The following is a 15430-nucleotide window of genomic DNA, read 5'->3' on the forward strand; positions in this document are numbered from 1 at the left end:
TGCAGAGCTACACGGTCCTAGAATTAAGTGGATCCTTGACCCAGGAAGAGTCCAGGTATCCTGGCAGGCAGACGAAGTTTGAGCGTCTCCTGCCTACCAAATAACAGAGGCCAAACCAGGACGTACGAAGCAAGGTACTTTATTAATTAAATAATAAAGCTATTGCAATAGCGATCCGTCCACACAAGCAAGTTGAAGTGAAGGGACCCCGAACAAAGGAAGCTTCACAAATTTATAGGTTTCATTTCCAATAGTACAGAATTGCATAAAAGGTGGGGAAATGGGTTCTGGGAGGGGGTAATCGCGAGAGGACAAAGGGGTTGATGGAATTCTTGATGTAAGATATCATGGTGATAGTCCAGGTAATGATTATGCATGTCTCCTTATTGTTTGACAGGAAGACTCTGCGGATGTGGGAAGATTGTTGATAACACCTGTTTATCAAATAAAATTGTTGTTCTCACTGAAAGTGTGTATTTGAGTCGTGCTCTTTTAGACTGGCTAGGTGGCAGTGTGGTATCAAGAAGAAGTGGAAACAGTCCGTAAAATATGTTGTGCCACAGAGGTGCCTATTAACTTGCAACAAAGTTTATACAAATATTCAACGTTTGCAATAGAGAGAAAAGACTACACTTAAAGTTAAAGAAGAAGAAGATATTATACAGTAACTAATAATACACAGAGAGGATACAATTCTAACAGCGGTAAAACGTTCACAGTTCAGAGCGATGTTTGACAGCTTATAACATTTTATCAAGGACAACGAACTAAAAGCTTAGAAGGGTGCATAAGTGGAAACCTTTGCAAATAGTAGAGTCAAACAATTAATTCTTCAGGATGGCAGGATTTTTTAAACAGGTACAATTTGATAGAAAGGTTCAAGGTATCAGTGCAAGGTTATATTATTGCGGTTTCGTAAATAGATACAGTTTCATACAGAGTAGAGAATAGGGAGATGCATCGGGTAACATGATAGAGGACACCATAACATTACTAAAGGAACAACGGAATAGTTTATTAGGGATAAATATATATATCTTAAAAAGGTCCATGGTTCAGCTGAATCTGGGTCATGAAAAGTACAAGGGAGGGCACCTCAGGCGGGGATTTGGGAGGGTGGAAGTTCCGAGAATGGGTGATCGTTATCGTTTTTGGTTATCTGGCTGGAGGTGCGATTATGCAAGTTTCCATGTGGGTGTGAGACAGGATTTAGCAATGGGTTATGTAAAAGGGTGCGTGTGTTTTCCAAGAGGTCTGGAGGAACTGTCTGGGTCAGCAGGGGATTAATTTACCTTGATACGGCAGAATAGGCTTCTCTTGACTTTTGAACCATGAAGTCAAGAAAATGGCTTCTCTCTGGCTAAACTGTCCCCTCTCTGTACATTGGTAGTCTCGTAATGCATGGGGGCAAATTCCTCTTACCCTGCCCCTTATAACAGTGACATTCATGAAGAGCAATCTATAAACTGTTTCTCAAACTCAATGCAAAATCTGCAAATCAAATTTAAAGGTTTGTCTAGCTATATGAAAACACCAGTCAAGCTGATCTCATTGATTCACCACTTCAGATATTAACTGAAACATGAAAAAATATGGAAACCCCTTAAAAATATAGTCTGCCCAGAGTCTCAGATCTGTAAGAATGTTTAAAGTTCTTAAATTTTCTCAAGAAGCCTTTTCTTCCATCTGTACAGAAATTCCCTTTCTTGAGACATTCTCACCCAAACACTTGCTAAAGTAAATGAACTGTACCTAAGCCCTTTGCAGAGCAGATCCAGTAAAATCAGTGGACCCAAGTGAGTCATGACCATTATTTTCAATGGCTTGTATCCCATTCTAGTCCTACTCAGAGCAGCCGTGAGTTAATTGAAGTTATGAGAAAGGAATTTCCGACCAAACATCAGGAATAATTTTCTGCTGTTCCACTAGGGAGTGGAATACCTTGGAAGGTGGTTGACTTGCCTTCCTTGGAGGTTTTTAAGCAGAGGTTGGACGGCCATCAGTCACAGATGCTTTAGTTGCGATTCCTCCATTGCAGGGGGTTGGGCTAGATGACCCTCAGGGTCCCTTCTGACTCTACGACCGGTTCATCTGTTTCAATAGGATTACTCATGAGGACTTACTGGAGATGACCCGATGAGCTTACTCCCAGCAAGGCTGAACAACCCTATCCTTTAAATGACACTCTCGTAAGGAGCAAAACAAGGGCTTACTTCAGGGTAAACGGGGCTGCGCTATATCACGTTTAAGCAGTTTTGGCCTACAGTACTAAAATCCACTCCTACCAGGCGCCTGTTTGAGGGCAAGTTTTTCCTCCCAAGTTTAGCAATTGGGGGGCGGAGGAAATAGAGCGCAGCAAAGTGGGTATATATATATTGTGACCCACATGGCAAGATCTCTGAAAATAAAAAGTATACAGTATGTTTATGACAGGAGCCCAGCAAATTGGGGGGGGGGAGCCTTGCCCTCCATAGGATGACGAGAATTTTTTTAAAAGGGGCTTGGGGGGGGGAGGTAATATTTATTTTTTTAAAAAAACAAACCCGCCATTTTCTCGGTAGCATTGGGAGCAGGGCGGCCGGCTGGCCACCAGCTGGGGCTGCTGAGCGAGCGAGCTCTCCCCTCAGAAAATCCCTTCCCGCCTTTTCGGAAGGAGGCGGCCCCCAATTCCTCCCCCCGCCGGGGCGTTTTTTATTGGGGGGGGGAGGAGACCGAGCTATGGCCGACGAAGAGCGGGCTGAACACGGCGGCGGCAGCCGGGGAGGAAAGCTCAGCCTCAAGCGCAAGAGGCGGCAGCCGCAGCAGCAGGAGGAAGAAGAAGAAGACGCGGAAGGACGCCCGTCTGCCATTCCTCGCCGAGCGCCGTGAGTCCGGGCTGGGATTCCTTCAGACACGCAGCGGGAGGGTGTGCGCAGGCGCCCGCCACGAGGCCTAGGAACGCGGGGGGGGGGGGTGCGCGTGCAGGTGGATGTGTGTGGAATGATTGGATCTCTCTATCAGTCTCCGCGCGTGCGTGCGTGTGAGAGAGAGAGGTTCATATGCTTCAAGTTTCTTTAACTGGGATGAGGCGAGTTGCGGCAGTGCATGGCCAGTGCTGGATTTACGTATAAGATAAACAAGCTTTAGCTTAGGGACCCCACTCTCTTTGAGACCCCCCCGAAAAAAAATTAAAGGAAAAACAACAAAACTGGATGTACATTTCCAAAATATAAGCTAAAAAACAAATAAAATAAAACCTACCGTACATACAGCAACAGTGTTTTGTGTGGTGTAGGCTCCTATGATGTAAGTAATGGGCCCCGCCTGCTCCCTAAAATATCACAGGTTTGCTCATATATATATATATATACTGTATATATATATATACACACACACACACACACACACACACACATATACATACAGTATAGGGTGTCTACAGTTTGCACAGACTGGTTGTAACAATTACTTTCATAGAATACATATTTTGTTATGTGCAAATGGCTTTAGATACCTATCAGGTCCATAAATTACCATATAGCATACTGTATATCCAACACAAAAAACAGCGACAATTTGTTGTTGACAAAGGACAGCTGGGCATATAAAGGGCCCCATTACCCTCAGTAGCTTAGGGCCTCATCAAACCTGAATCCGGCCCTGCATGACCCCATTGAATATAAGATTTAAAAGATCATTCAACAGAACAAAATAGGTTAAGCCAATAAACGTGTTACAGTGGTAAAAGGTAAAGGGACCCCTGACCATTAGGTCCAGTCCGACTCTGGGGTTGCGGCGCTCATCTTGCTTTATTGGCCGAGGGAGCCGGTGTACCTCTTCCAGGTCATGTGGCCAGCATGACAAAGCCAGAGCACCGCACAGAAACGCCGTTTACCTTCCCACTGTAGCGGTACCTATTTATCCACTTGCACTTTGACATGCTTTCGAACTGCTAGGTTGGCAGGAGCTGGGACCGAGCAACGGGAGCTCACCCCATCGCGGGGATTCGAACTGCCAACCTTCTGATCGGCAAGCCCTAGGGCTCTGTGGTTTAACCCACAGCGCCACCCACGTTTTACAGTAGTAAAGGCACAAAAAACCCTCTCCTTTTAAGATTTGTATTATGGGAGTGTTTAGGTGATTGAGCGTCAAGAGGAATTAGATGTGCGTTAAAAGGGGGGAGGGAAAAGCTGCAGGGTTTTGCTATGAGGATGATGAGGGCTGTTCTCATATAACATAACTTGTATATTATATTAATATTAATACACGGCTTATTAAAAATCCTCAGAAGAGTTTTGTTTTGCTGTCAACGCAGACCAGTTAACAGAACGTTGTAATAAATGCTCAAAACTTACCCAAGAATCGGTCGTGTGCAAGGGGTGTGTAGGTGAACAAGAATCTGAAAGGTCTCCGTCTACGAGAGCGAGGAGTGTGCATCGAGTGTATATGTTAAGAGGTGAAATGCCTCAGGTTTCTATGATTAGGATTATGTAGAGCAAGACTTGTCATCACTAGAGGCTAATGAATTTGATATTATTTACAATTGTAAGTTAAATAACATAAGCCACACGTTTAAGCTTTTGTTATGTTGCATAGTACTAAAGCAGTAGCCTATATCTGTGTCCTGTTTCATTTTTAGACCAAAGGACCCAATGTTTGCAAATAGTGGCCACTTAAAGGGGGGGGGGTTGGAAGTGTTAACTGTTACAGGTGTGGAATTTTTCAATCTGGAACACCTTAAAAGGGAGCCTGCTCTGTTTGCCTTTCATACTGGTTTCAGTGTGCAGTCACCAAGATTGCCTCGCAAATGTAGGATTCTCAACAATTCCACTCCAAGCCTGCAAGTGGCTTGAGCTGCACCGGGTTGGTTCTGACAAGATTGAACAGTAGAGAAATGATGCTATTTGTGAGTTTTATGTTTTGTAGTACATTTTCCGGCAGCTCTTGCTGGTTTGAAGAGCAAGGCTTAAGCGGTGCTGAAATCGCGTGGATGACATTACTCAAGTCTGTGGACCCACATCTGCATCGCTCAAGTTTAGAAAAAGTAGTCAACCTTCCCAAGTTTCTTACAAAGGTAAAACATGTTTTGAATTATTATTAACCCTTAAGATACTTATTGACCATTAAGCTACTATCTCAAGATTAAAAACAAGTCCTCATCTTCATTCACTATAAAGGGAGAGTAACATGCAATGGAAAAATAACTGAAAACTTAATTTTGTATAAGGTTGAAGGTAATGGATTTGATATTAGAGAGGCTCCCCACTGCCCTAATTTGCTCTTTATAACTCCTTCAAGAATGTGATACAGTGGAAGGAAGCCTCTCAGCTGATGCTGGCTGTGATAAACCGAGCCTGTATTTGCCATGATTTCAAAGGTTTGGCAAATCTGTTTAAAAGAAAAAAGAAAAAGACTGGGTTTGGTGATGTTGGTGTCTCAAACAGAAGTGCAGACAGACAAAAAAGAAACTTAAGTGCCTGAGACGAGCTCTGCTGAATCAGACAAAGGGCCCATCTAGTCCAGCACTATGTTCTTGCAGCAGCCAACCAGATGCCCGTAGGAGACCCACAAGTGGAACAGGAGCACAACAGCATTCTCCCTTCTTGCGACTCCCCAAAACTCCTACCTCCGATAGTAAAGATAGAACCTTTGCCTCCATTAATTTGCCCGATCTTTTACTTTAAGGAACCCATCCAAGTTGGTGGTCATCCTTGCCTCTTGTGAGAGTGAATTCCGTAATTTACTATGCCATCTGATCTTAGGCACTTACAATTCTCTGTAAGTATATAACATGCTGGTGTATAACTTCACAGCTCTTGCCCTCACACTTTATTGAGCTTGTTCATGTTCACATTTCTGGAGCTTGAATTCAGAGTCATCAGTAAAACCTGCCAGAAAGCCAAACTTCTTGCATTTAGCCTTGAACTTTAGGAGGATAAAGTTGGACAAGAGGCTAGACTTCACACATCGCCGTCGTCATTTTATTTGTACCCTGCTTTTTTTTCCTCCAGGGAGAAGCCCAAAGTGGCTGACGCTAACAGAAATGACAAAAATAGGAGGAAAAATGCAAACAGTATGAAACACGGTTTGACAATTCAGTTAATCAGTACAAAATCCACAAAATGTATAGCAGTGGGATAATAAAATAACTCTGGGCCACAAACTCATACTCCCAGTCCAGCAACCAATGTATAAAATCATTTGCACTACTATTTATTAAATCTGTCACTTTCTTACCAAGGTAACTCAAAGTGCCTTATAATACAGGTGAAACTCAGAAAATTAAAAAAATATTCGAAAAGTGCATTTATTTCAGTAATGCAACTTAAAAGGTGAAACCAATATATGAGATAGATGCATGACTTGCAAAGCAAGATATGTCAAGCCTTTATTTGTTGTAATTGTAATTATTGGCATTAGGCGGGTCAATTATAAATGGAATGTAATTACAGTAATTAAATGTGATAGTGATGTTTGTTGTTGTTTATTTTTGTATTATTGTAACTATTTGTTTTATTACTGTGGAATTTTCAAAAGAAAGCATTTGTAAAAAAAGAAAAATAATAAGTTGTATTACTGAAATAAATGCACTTTTCGATGATATTCTAATTTTCCGAGTTTCACCTGTATATAAACAAACACACATTATAACCAGCATAAAACAAAGACATAGCTAAAAGGCAATTCTATTTTTAAAAATCTGGATTCCATAAGTGGGCAATCGCCACTGAAAAGGCCTGTTGTTGTGTTGCCATCTACTGGACCTCTCATGGAGGCAGCACATGAAACAAGACCATACATGACAAATTGCAGGATCTGCTTCAAATGGAGAGAGGCAGTTGGCATCTCAAGCCACATTTGGATATAATAAAAAGTAGCTACAAGCATAGCAGTAATAGCACCAAAATGCAAAAAATTCCAAGAGCTTGGGCCAAAAAGATGATTAGCTATTCAGTCTATAAATGATTTTATTTCTTTATGTTAAGGATAAGTTCCAGTTGAAATAAACTCCAGGACAAGGCCTTGTTTTGTAATTCTTCGTCAGCTAGGTTTTCACGGTCAATGTGTACCAATTCTGTGTTAGCAGTAATGGCACAGCATAAAAAGGCCACCATATCCCACAACTGCCCATGCCAAAATCCTGCATATTTGTATTAAGTTTTAATAGGCATTGTGTAATAATACATTTGATGTGAGAAGTTTTCTGTTTGGTCCTGTGACACTTGGTTTCACTGCTGCTTGGGGCCTTAACTGAACGGTGTGAGGAAGGGTTGGTGTCAGAATTTTTAGTATGGAAGAGTATAGAAGGTATGCCTATTCTTTTTTTTTTTAATTTTAAAAAAACTTTATTTCTTATTCTTTTTAAAAAAGTTACACACATACAAACTACAAAATCGACCAAATCAACACAAAGAAAGCGAACACCAATATAACTACAAATAATATATACAAAGCTATACACCAAAACCCTAAAAGAAAAAAAAAGAAAAGAGAAAAAAAGGCGAAAAAGAAAGTAATAAAAAAGGAAAATAAGAGGGAGGGAAAAAAAAACATATATGTATATATACATATATTAAAAAAAAAAAGAATAAAAGAGTAAAAATAAAAATCTTCCGATTGCTGATATACCGTTTCTTACCATTTTTTATTTTCCCTGTTTTCCTCTTTTTTGTTTTCCCACCCTTTGTGGGTAACTCTTCTCCCATCGCTTCTGTTATTTTCTCTTTAAGCAATCCTTAAATTAAATTAGACAAACTACTAGTTCACAATTCAAACCCTCTTTCTTCAGGTGATCCTCTACTGGTTTCCATTCCTCTTGTACTCTCTGTTTTGCTACATTCCTTACGGCCGCTGTCATTTTGTCCAAATTCATATATTCTATCACTTTAATTAACCAATCCTGAATCGAAGGCACCTCCTCCCCTTTCCATTTTTGTGCTATTACTATCCTTGCTGCCGCTACCGCATATAGTATTACATTCCTCTTCTCTTTAGGGATATTTTCTGGTAGTATGCTTAACAGGAATAGTTCCGGCTTTTTTCCAAATGTTAATTTTAAAATATTTTTTAATTTCTCGTAAATCCTGTTCCAAAATTCTTGTATTTTTCTGCAATGCCACCAGCAATGCATAAATGTGCCTATCTTTTCTTTGCATTTCCAACATTTGTTGGATCCAGTCTTGTATATTTTATGTAGTTTTTCCGGAGTCAGGTGCCATCTGTAAAACATTTTTTGCATATTCTCCTTTATTGCCGTGAAAGCTGTAAATCTCATACTTCCATTCCAGAGTCTTTCCCATTGTGTACAATATATAGTTCTGCCAATATCTTGTGCCCATTTCACCATTACATTTTTTACTACCTCATCCTTTAAATTCCATTCTAACAAGAATTTGTATAATTTAGTAATTTGTTTATCCCCATTTTCGATTAATAATTCCTGTAGTTTTGATTTTCCCTCTTGAAATCCCAATTTCTTGTGACATTGGAAGAGACTCTGGACCTGGTTGTAATGGAGCCAGCTTGCACATTCCTTTTTTACCTCTTCATATGGTTTCAGTAAATAATCCCCACCTTCTCTCCTAACTATTTCTTGATATGTTTTCCAATTCCCCTCTTTTTCCCCTCTATTTATGGCTGTCATCTCGAATGGAGAGGCCCACCAGGGTGTTTTTGGCTCTAAGATTTTCTTATTCTCCTCCCATACTCTTAATAGTGACCTTTTTATAATATGATCAGTAAACTCTTTATAGCTTCTCCCTCTCTCCTTCACCAGGTAGGTGTGCCAGCTCCACACATTCCTAAAACCTTCTAGCTCCAATATATCTTTATCCTCCTGTACAATCCATTCCTTTATCCAACACAGATTTGCTGCTGCATAATAGATTTTGAGATCTGGCACCCCCCAACCTCCTCTTTCTTTAACATCTGTTAGCAGCCGGTACTGAATCCTCGGTTTTTTATTTCCCCAGATAAATTTACTTAGTTCCTTTCTCCATTGTTCAAAAATTTCCGGTCTTCCGGACTTCCGGTCTTGGTGCGCTGAGCTTGAGACGCCATTCTGAAGACCTCCGCTACAGCGGGGACTCAGAAGCCCGAAAGTAAATAAAACTAGGGGGGCAAGCGTCTTAAAACCCCACTAGAAACAGCGGTAACACGGAGATATCGCCAGAGGGAAAAAAAGCGGCGCCAAAAGGCGGAACTCCGTTCCGGCACCGAACGCAGTGTGAGAGGGACGGAGAGGAGCCGGGCGCAGAACTGGGCGAGTTACTTACCGGGCAGACGCCGAATCTCAGCCAGACAGCACCAAAGACTCTCCGGCGGAGATAAAAAGTAGAGATAGCTGGAAACAGCGAACAAAGAACAAGCAGATTAAGAAGCAAAACAGGCAAGCAGAACAGAGCTGAAAAGGAGCGCTGGAGGATTGCAGGAATATACCGTAAGAAAACCTGTTACAAAGTTACTTTAAGCGATTGGGGGAGAAAGGAGGGAAGGAGGACAAGCTCCTAAAAAGCGCCAAGGAGAGAGACACTAAGTAACATCTAAAAGTAACCCGATCCGGCACGGAAGGTGGAGGACACGGGTAAAAGGCGGAGGGGAGATTAACGAAGAGGAAAGGGAAGGAAAATAATAACGCGGCGCTAAGGGGTGAAACTGCATTTTAAAGAAGCTGGAGAAAGGGGTAGGAATAAAATACGCTAATAAAAAAGGGTTGAAAATGGCGGAACTGCTTTAAGTGGAACCCTACAAACGGACAGACTTCCCCCTTCTCTAAGGAAGTGAAAACAACAAAAGGGGAGAGAAGAGGGAGTGCAGGAGTGCAGGAGGAAAGAAGGAGTGGCTGTCAGCGACATCTAGAGGCCAGGAGGGAAACAGCAAGTAACCTTCCACTGATTTTAAAATGCAGACCAGAATGATGGGACTGATAAGATCTTGAAAGGCCAAAAGGGAACTCCCAAGTGTGAAAGAATAAAGAGACATCATTGGAAAGAGGAGAGCGAAAAGGGGGTAAAATGAAAAAAGGACAGAATCAAGTGATGGCATCAAACAACAACAGAAGGCAATCGACACCTCAGGAGAACGATCCACTAATGGATATTAAGGAACTGATTTTTGAAATGAATAAGACTCTAGGTGAAAAACTAGATTCAGTTGAAAAAACGAATAAATCTTTAAGCGACAAGTTGGACTCAGTAGAAACGAAAATAGAACAGAACTCTAAAGTCATCACGGAGATATCAGGACAGATAAAAGATTTGAGTACAAAAAACAAGGAACTGGATCAGGCAATTAAAGAAATCAACACAAAAGTCAACAAACAGGAGGAAGTGATCAAGAAAGTAGCCATGGAAAATAAAGAGTTGAGAAGAATACAGAATACAAAGGAAGACAACAAAGAGGAATGGAAGAAAAAGTGTGAGGAGTTGGAAGATCAATTAGCTTTAATAGAGATGAAACAGAATGCGTTGACTCTTCGCCTGAGAGGCGTTCCGGAATCACAGAATGAACAGATTGAAGAGAAGGTGGTGAGGGAGTTGGCGGGTTGGTTAAAGGTGAAAGAGGAAGAATTGTGGATGGACGTGGATAAGGTGTATAGAGTTAAAATAGATAAGAAAAAGAACATGTTGGGAGACTGCATGCTCTTCCTTAATTCGCATTTGTTAAAGGATAAAATTCTGCAGAAAAAGAAGAAAGAGGAATTGGTGATAGAGGGGAGAACAGTGGCAATATATAAGGAAATTCCCAAAAGATTTAGAATGAAAAGGCAGAATTATAAAGAATTGACTGATGTCCTGAGAAAGAAAGGTATTTGGTATACTTGGGAGTACCCACAGGGCCTGTCCTTCTTTTATAAAGAAAGAAGAAAAGTAATCAAATCAGTTGAGGAGGGTGAAAGATTTGGAAGGAGGCTTAGGAAGGAGATAACAGGGGAGGAGGAGGAAGACAACAATCAAGAAGAGAAATAAACAGAAAGGCAGGGAGGAAAAGAGACTGAAAAGGTTGTGTGGATGACAAAAAGTAACTGTTCAAAGATTTTCTTTTTCTCTTTTCCCTCCCCCTTCACTTCTCACTTCACTCTTCTCTTTCTATATCTAGGTGGTAGGACCTTTTCTCTGTTTTGCTCTAAAAAATTTCCATTATAGAAGCCAGCACCTCTGGAGAGAGGGGGTTGGATAAATAAATATTGCAAAGGCGGCAAGTTTAGCCCTCTTGTTCCCTAGCTATTTCGAAGGTATGCCTATTCTTATTGTTGAGTGCAGGTTTTGGGAGTGAGACTGAATTGTGGCAACAGCATGGGTTTAGGACCACCACTGGAATGGGAGTTGGGTTTTGTTATTACAAAGTAAGTACCACCCCCATTCCTGCCGCAGCGCCTCATGTCAAACTGGCAGAAGAGGTAGCCTACACTCCTATTATGCCAAACTGGCATGCCTCTGGCAGTGGTTTTGGCTTTAAAGTCCTGGAACATGGTCACAAGACACTGATGACACACTTACCTGGTTTTGGGAGGAAGCGGGTAGGGGTGTGCACAAGAGCTGAATCCACCTAAGTGCTACTCAGAGTCAATCCATTGAAATTAATAGGCCCAAATCAGTCACGCCCATTAATTTCCATGCCTGTCAACCAAGAGGAGATACTTTACAGACCTAAAGGCTGTTTCCACCGTGGAACCACTAGAGAATGGAAGAAAAGCAAAACAGTCTTGTGGAACTGTAAAGACTTAAATTTATTATGGCATAAGCTTTCGTTGATCAGAATCCACCTTGGATGCATGAAGCGTAATCTCAAATTGACAACACGCACATACACTTCGTGGGTGAGGCAGAATGGTGAGAACTCAAGTCAGAGGCAAGCGAAATGCAAAAGGGACAGTGGTAATTATGTAAAGGCACAATAGTTACAGTGACTTAAACAAGGCTGTGTTGGTGATAACACAAACATCCTGCTGTTGGTAAGCTGGATAAACTCATGAACTGTGGTTAAAAAAAAATCTGTATTCGAACCTTAAGTGATAAATCATACCTTGGGAGCTTTTTCAAACTGTATTTTCCACATTCAAACCCAGCACTGGTTATGGTATCTCACTGGTTTTCCTTTCTTATATATTCTTCTGAATCTACAGAGTTAGCAAAACTTTAATTTGTCTGTGTTTCAGAGCTCACAAACTACAAATCCTCAGCCAGCCCCAGAAACTTTTGACATTGGAATGAAACAGTTTCAGTGGACTCCATTTCCACATTACCACACAAACAATTCAAGAAGTAAAAAACCTCCTGAAAATCAAACTCTTAGTTTGATAGAAAGAGAAAATTATGCAGATGGGAGCCTCAGTGTTATTTCTCCTGTTCCCAAGCAAAACCCCATTCCAGCTGGTAAATATACTGCTGAGGAAACAACAACTGGACACAACAATCATCTTTCCCCTAAGCTAGAAGGTAGAGAAATCATTGAAATGTGTCTGCACTCAACCCAGCAGAATTCACCAGGACATTCATCAACAGCTGCACCGAGCCAGCCAAGAGTGTTTGGAAAGCTTTTGAAAGGGGCTACAGCACAGAGTGAAGGAAAAAACAGAAAGGAAAATAAGATACTATCAAATGATGATAAGCAAAGTACTTTGTTGTACCAGCCTAATAATACCACATCAGTGTTACCTATGCAGGATTCTCCTGCTGTTTCTTTGAGTGTCAGCAACCAAGAAAAGACAGAGGACCACAGGGAGGAAATCTTAGCTCTCAGCCAGTGTCCCATGTGTCAGATCCACTTTACTGGAACGTAAGTATTGGTTATGTTACTCAATTTCATTTTTCAATTCGCCATGACATCCACAGCACACATACATGGAAGTGACCACATCCAGTGTTTCTCAAATTTGGGGTCTCCAGATGTTGGACTGCAACTCCCATCATCCCTAGCTAGCTAGCTAGCTAGCAAGACCAGTGGTGAGGGATGATAGGAGTTGCAGTTCAACAACAACTGGAGACCCCAAGTTTGAGAAACACTGTCACATCCAACAGGAAGAAATTGGAGCATAAAGCAATGGAAAGACAGAAAAGTGTGTTGCCTGCTCTTGCCAAATGGAGGGTGGAAGGTAAACGGCACATGGAAGATTCCCCCTAACAAATGCAAAATTGAAACACACATTTTTAATAAACTCATCTGCATGCCATTTTTCCTCATTTCAACAAAAAATTGAGACGTATGTGGCGCTGTGGTCTAAACCACTGAGCCTAGGGCTTGCCGATCGGAAAGTCGGCAGTTCAAATCCCCGCAAAGGGGTGAGCTCCAGTTGTTTGGTCCCTGCTTCTGCCAACCTGGCAGTTCGAAAGCACATCAAAGTGCAAGTAGATAGGTACTTCTCAAACGAGAAGGTAAACAGCGTTTCCGTGCACTGTTCTGGTTCGCCAGAAGCGGCTTAGTCATGCTGGCCACATGAACCGGAAGCTGTATGCCGGCTCCCTCGGCCAATAAAGCGAGATGAGCCCACAACCCCAGAGTTCTCTGTGACTGGACCTAATGGTCAGGGGTCCCTTTACCTTTACCTTAATTCCCATGTAACACCTCCCAGGCGTTAAGATCTACAGGGGAGGGTTGGCTGATGATTCTGCCGCAGGGTGTGAGAGGGTCTTCAGTGGTGGCCTCCAGTTTGTGGAAGGCCCTTCCACTCCTCTGAGGTGCATTTTGGCAACAGACCAGTGTTCGAAACTCCTTGTTCTAGGTGCATTTTGCGATGGAATTTCATTAGCATGAGCAGTTTCTAATCTCCAGGCGCAGTACTGCGCCTAAGATTTCAGATTAAAACTGCAGTGTGGAAGGAAAGGAGGACCTTTTTCTGCCTCCCCACTTCCAGCTACTTTCTGAAGATTGGAGAAGAGACCATGTGAAAAATGAACATAATATTTTAGCTGCAGTTCATTATTTTCAGATTTGTATTCTCATTATAAAAAAGTGTGCCTAGACATTCCGTTGTTGCGCCCATAACCTAGGTTTAAGGTGCGTTTTAGCTACTAGCTTTAATCTGTTTCTAACACTGCAACAGACCAAGACACACCTTTTTGCACATGCCTTTGGGATGGGATGAAGGATGAGTTCAGAGTATCACTCCCTCTGCAGTGTTGCTTACTGATGATATTTCTTCCTGCACGATACAGCCAAATTGACATTCAGTGTTATCTAACCTGCCTTGAGATCGCATGGGGAAGGAAAGGCCATAAATGCATATACAAAATCTGCAAGTCTGATAATTCTGTTTTCTAATTTCAGGTGGTCAAAACTGGACATTGATGGTCATCTTGCTAAATGTTTGTCTGAAAGTGACGTAGATGTAATTTGGTAACAAAGAAGATAGCAGAGAACAGCCAATGCTTATTAGTAGTCAATAAATTTGCAGAAATTTACCACAGATCAAGAAAGCTAAAGGAGGAGGTGGTGAAGTGCCAGATCATATTTCATTATGTATATCCTGCTATTGGGTCAGTATTGCAAATGTCTGTGGGAACCTCAGTGAAGTCTGGATGCACATGACTTATGTTTCTAGTAAAAGTACTACTGAAGTGTATGTTCTCTATGGGACATACTAGAACCATGACTGTACAGAATTTAAAATCAAATAACAAAATTATCTGTTTCAGGGTGCTTAGGGGATGAGGTTTGTTGAAAATTAAATAATCATCCAGCCACAAAATTTTCAATAAAAAGATAGCTAGCAGTTTTCCTCTGCTGCAATTTCCGTGTGTTTATTCAGATTGCTCACTAATGCTTTTATACGATGTACTTCATTAAGATAATCAGTCAATTTACTGTATAGCTTCACAAATACCTTAGCAAATTCAGCACAAGTTCACCAAGACCTGGTACCTGATACAAACTGAACCTGTTATTACCTTTACAACAAGAATAAGGCTGATCTTATCAGTATCAGGCCAGTAAAAAGTATTTTAACATTAAGTAACAGAGCCTAAGATATAAGTTCTGTTTTTGTCATGGCTTCCTTCAAAACAATAAATTCAGTATAGCATACAAAGGTATAAAATGCTGAAGTCCTTTTGGCACATGGAACATGTGGGAAAGCAAATTATATTGGAAATGCCTGCTTAGTGAAACAATTAGTCTAAACTTTTTCATTAAAGTCTTTAATAGATGTGCAAGAATATAAATGATCTTAGCTGTTTATGGGTTAGTATACCATCTTTTGCACAAATAAAACTGGCCAAAGATCTCAACTAGTTAATTATACAAAACTACAAGAACATATTTACTGTTTTACAATCATTAAATTAGCTAGAGTGTTTTCATTTACATTTCATTTACATACTAAGACAATTATATCATTACCAGATCCATTTGCAATATATTAGGATTTTTTTAAACCACACATTTAATTACATCCTTCATTTGTTCTTTAGTTTATAAAACAAGTACTTTATATAAAAAATTTCCCCTTCATCAT

At 41.0% G+C, this 15430-nt stretch overlaps 1 protein-coding gene across 2 annotated transcripts; it reads left to right on the forward strand.

Annotated features, from left to right (window-relative positions):
- Positions 1-2586: 2586 nt before the first annotated feature.
- FAAP20 (FA core complex associated protein 20) lies at positions 2587-14382 on the forward strand. 2 transcript variants are annotated; one of them, XM_035116952.2, is made up of 4 exons: positions 2598-2864; positions 4906-5053; positions 12137-12756; positions 14245-14382. In XM_035116952.2, exons 1-4 carry the CDS (start codon positions 2719-2721, stop codon positions 14315-14317), a joined length of 987 nt encoding a protein of 328 aa, XP_034972843.1. In that variant the 5' UTR covers positions 2598-2718; the 3' UTR covers positions 14318-14382. The 2 variants fall into 2 exon arrangements, with proteins under 2 accessions (XP_060132170.1, XP_034972843.1); XM_060276187.1 differs by lacking the exon at positions 12137-12756 and having other exon boundaries at positions 2587-2864; positions 14245-14377.
- The last annotated feature ends 1048 nt before the right edge of the window (positions 14383-15430 follow it).

Source organism: Zootoca vivipara, chromosome 6 (assembly GCF_963506605.1).
Source record: "Zootoca vivipara chromosome 6, rZooViv1.1, whole genome shotgun sequence".
NCBI classification, from domain to species: domain Eukaryota; kingdom Metazoa; phylum Chordata; class Lepidosauria; order Squamata; family Lacertidae; genus Zootoca; species Zootoca vivipara.

What these genes read in the sequence shown, in the direction of transcription:
- FAAP20 (XM_035116952.2), top strand. Translation starts at nt 2,719, where the DNA reads ATGGCCGACGAAGAGCGGGCTGAACACGGCGGCGGCAGCCGGGGAGGA. An exon ending in GCCATTCCTCGCCGAGCGCC is followed by an intron (nt 2,865 to 4,905) that starts GTGAGTCCGGGC and finishes TATGTTTTGTAG; the next exon opens with TACATTTTCCGGCAGCTCTT. An exon ending in TTCCCAAGTTTCTTACAAAG is followed by an intron (nt 5,054 to 12,136) that starts GTAAAACATGTT and finishes TCTGTGTTTCAG; the next exon opens with AGCTCACAAACTACAAATCC.